General features: G+C 52.1%; 1 protein-coding gene across 1 annotated transcript; it reads left to right on the top strand.

Annotated features, from left to right (window-relative positions):
• Window positions 1-309: 309 nt before the first annotated feature.
• Window positions 310-1,176, top strand: DACRYDRAFT_88467 (NADP-binding protein; the record flags this gene model as incomplete). The annotated part of the gene is made up of 5 exons (XM_040776856.1): window positions 310-351; window positions 411-560; window positions 614-720; window positions 771-1,009; window positions 1,055-1,176. 5 exons carry the CDS (start codon window positions 310-312, stop codon window positions 1,174-1,176), a joined length of 660 nt encoding a protein of 219 aa, XP_040629643.1.
• Between the last annotated feature and the right edge of the window lie 303 nt (window positions 1,177-1,479).

Genomic DNA, 1,479 nt, shown 5'->3' with positions numbered 1-1,479 from the left:
AAACTGATGATCTGCGCTCTGCTTGCTTGTTAGTCATCTCACTGTCATGTTCGTTGGCAGCCATGGGAGCACTGCTTACAGGAAGCACACCCATCAGGGTGACCGACCCCTCGAACTGCGCCCACTGCAAGGCTTAGGTGCTACTAAGCACCAGCAAGGTTCGTCCAACGGGCAAGTCAGTACGACTACTGTGAAGATGGGGTATAAAAGCATCACAAAATTTTGCTACGTATGCACATTCACTTGCCTTGTTAACTACCTAAAGTGCTAAAGTCGCCAGCAAACAACAACTGAACTGTAACACCCGCTATGCCCTCATACGTGATTGCCGGCGCATCCCGCGGTATTGGGGTTTGTGATTCACATCCAACTCCTCTTCAGTCTGTCTAACATGCTATACTATCTTTTAGCTCGAATTTGTAAAGCAACTCCTCGCAAAAGGGGATGTCGTGATCGCTATTGCGCGCACCCCTGAGAAGTCCACGGGTCTACAGGAGCTGAAGGGCGAGAAGAACCTACATATTCTTCAGGGCGATATCAGCAAACCCGAGGACATGAGAGTGCGCGGTTGTCAAGTGCCTCTGGATGGGATGACGTGCTGAGGGTTTGACAGGCTTGTGCGGATGCGACGGCGAGAATCACGGGCGGCTCAGTCGATGTCTTGATTAACAATGCCGCTTATCTGGGTTACGAAAACCAATACAACGCCATTGACGAGTTGTGCGTTCCTTGGCTCTTGACGCTCATTTTGTGCTGACATGCCTGCGCAGTTCATCCGATGCAGCCCTATTAGACTCGTTCACGAATAATTGGAACACCAACGTCCTCGGAGTGATCTTCACGACGAACGTGTTCCTCCCTCTCCTCGCCAAAGGGGACCTCAAGAAGGTCCTTACCCTCAGCTCGGGCCTGGGAGATCCCGTGTTCAGTCTCAACACCGAGTTTGACTGGTGTGTCGCGTACTCGGTCGCTAAATGCGCGCTGGAGATGGTCAATGTGAAGTATGCTGGTACGTCTGTCTTTCGTCTTCATTCTCAGGGTTAACATTCCACAGCGAAGTACAAGAAAGAGGGATGGACATTTCTTGCCATCTCCCCAGGTGTGGTCAACACCCAACTAGAACCCCGTGCGTGCTTCCCTTTTGGTGTATTTCTCTTCCATCTAACCGTATCCTAGCGCCTGACTGGGCCCTCCCAAGCCTGCAAACCATGACTGCCGCTTTGCAGAAAGCGGCACCTCACTGGACCGGTCCGCTCACCCCAACCCAGAGCGTGGGGATGATGCTTGATGTGCTTGGGAAGGCCGGGCCGGAGCAGAGCGGCAAATTCGTGAGCCAATATGTAAGCCTTTCTCTAGCGGTTTGGGAATGTGCTGATGAGGCAATGATAGGGGAACAAGGAGTGGCTCTGAGGGTTTTCCCTTTGTGCTATGTATGGGGGATGATTACATCCCTTCGCGGTTTGGGCTTGAGTACTGATT

This window comes from Dacryopinax primogenitus (assembly GCF_000292625.1).
Source record: "Dacryopinax primogenitus strain DJM-731 SS1 chromosome Unknown DACRYscaffold_7, whole genome shotgun sequence".
NCBI classification, from domain to species: domain Eukaryota; kingdom Fungi; phylum Basidiomycota; class Dacrymycetes; order Dacrymycetales; family Dacrymycetaceae; genus Dacryopinax; species Dacryopinax primogenitus.
Note: the sequence above shows the minus strand (reverse complement) of the source record. Positions and strands in the feature narration are given on the sequence as shown.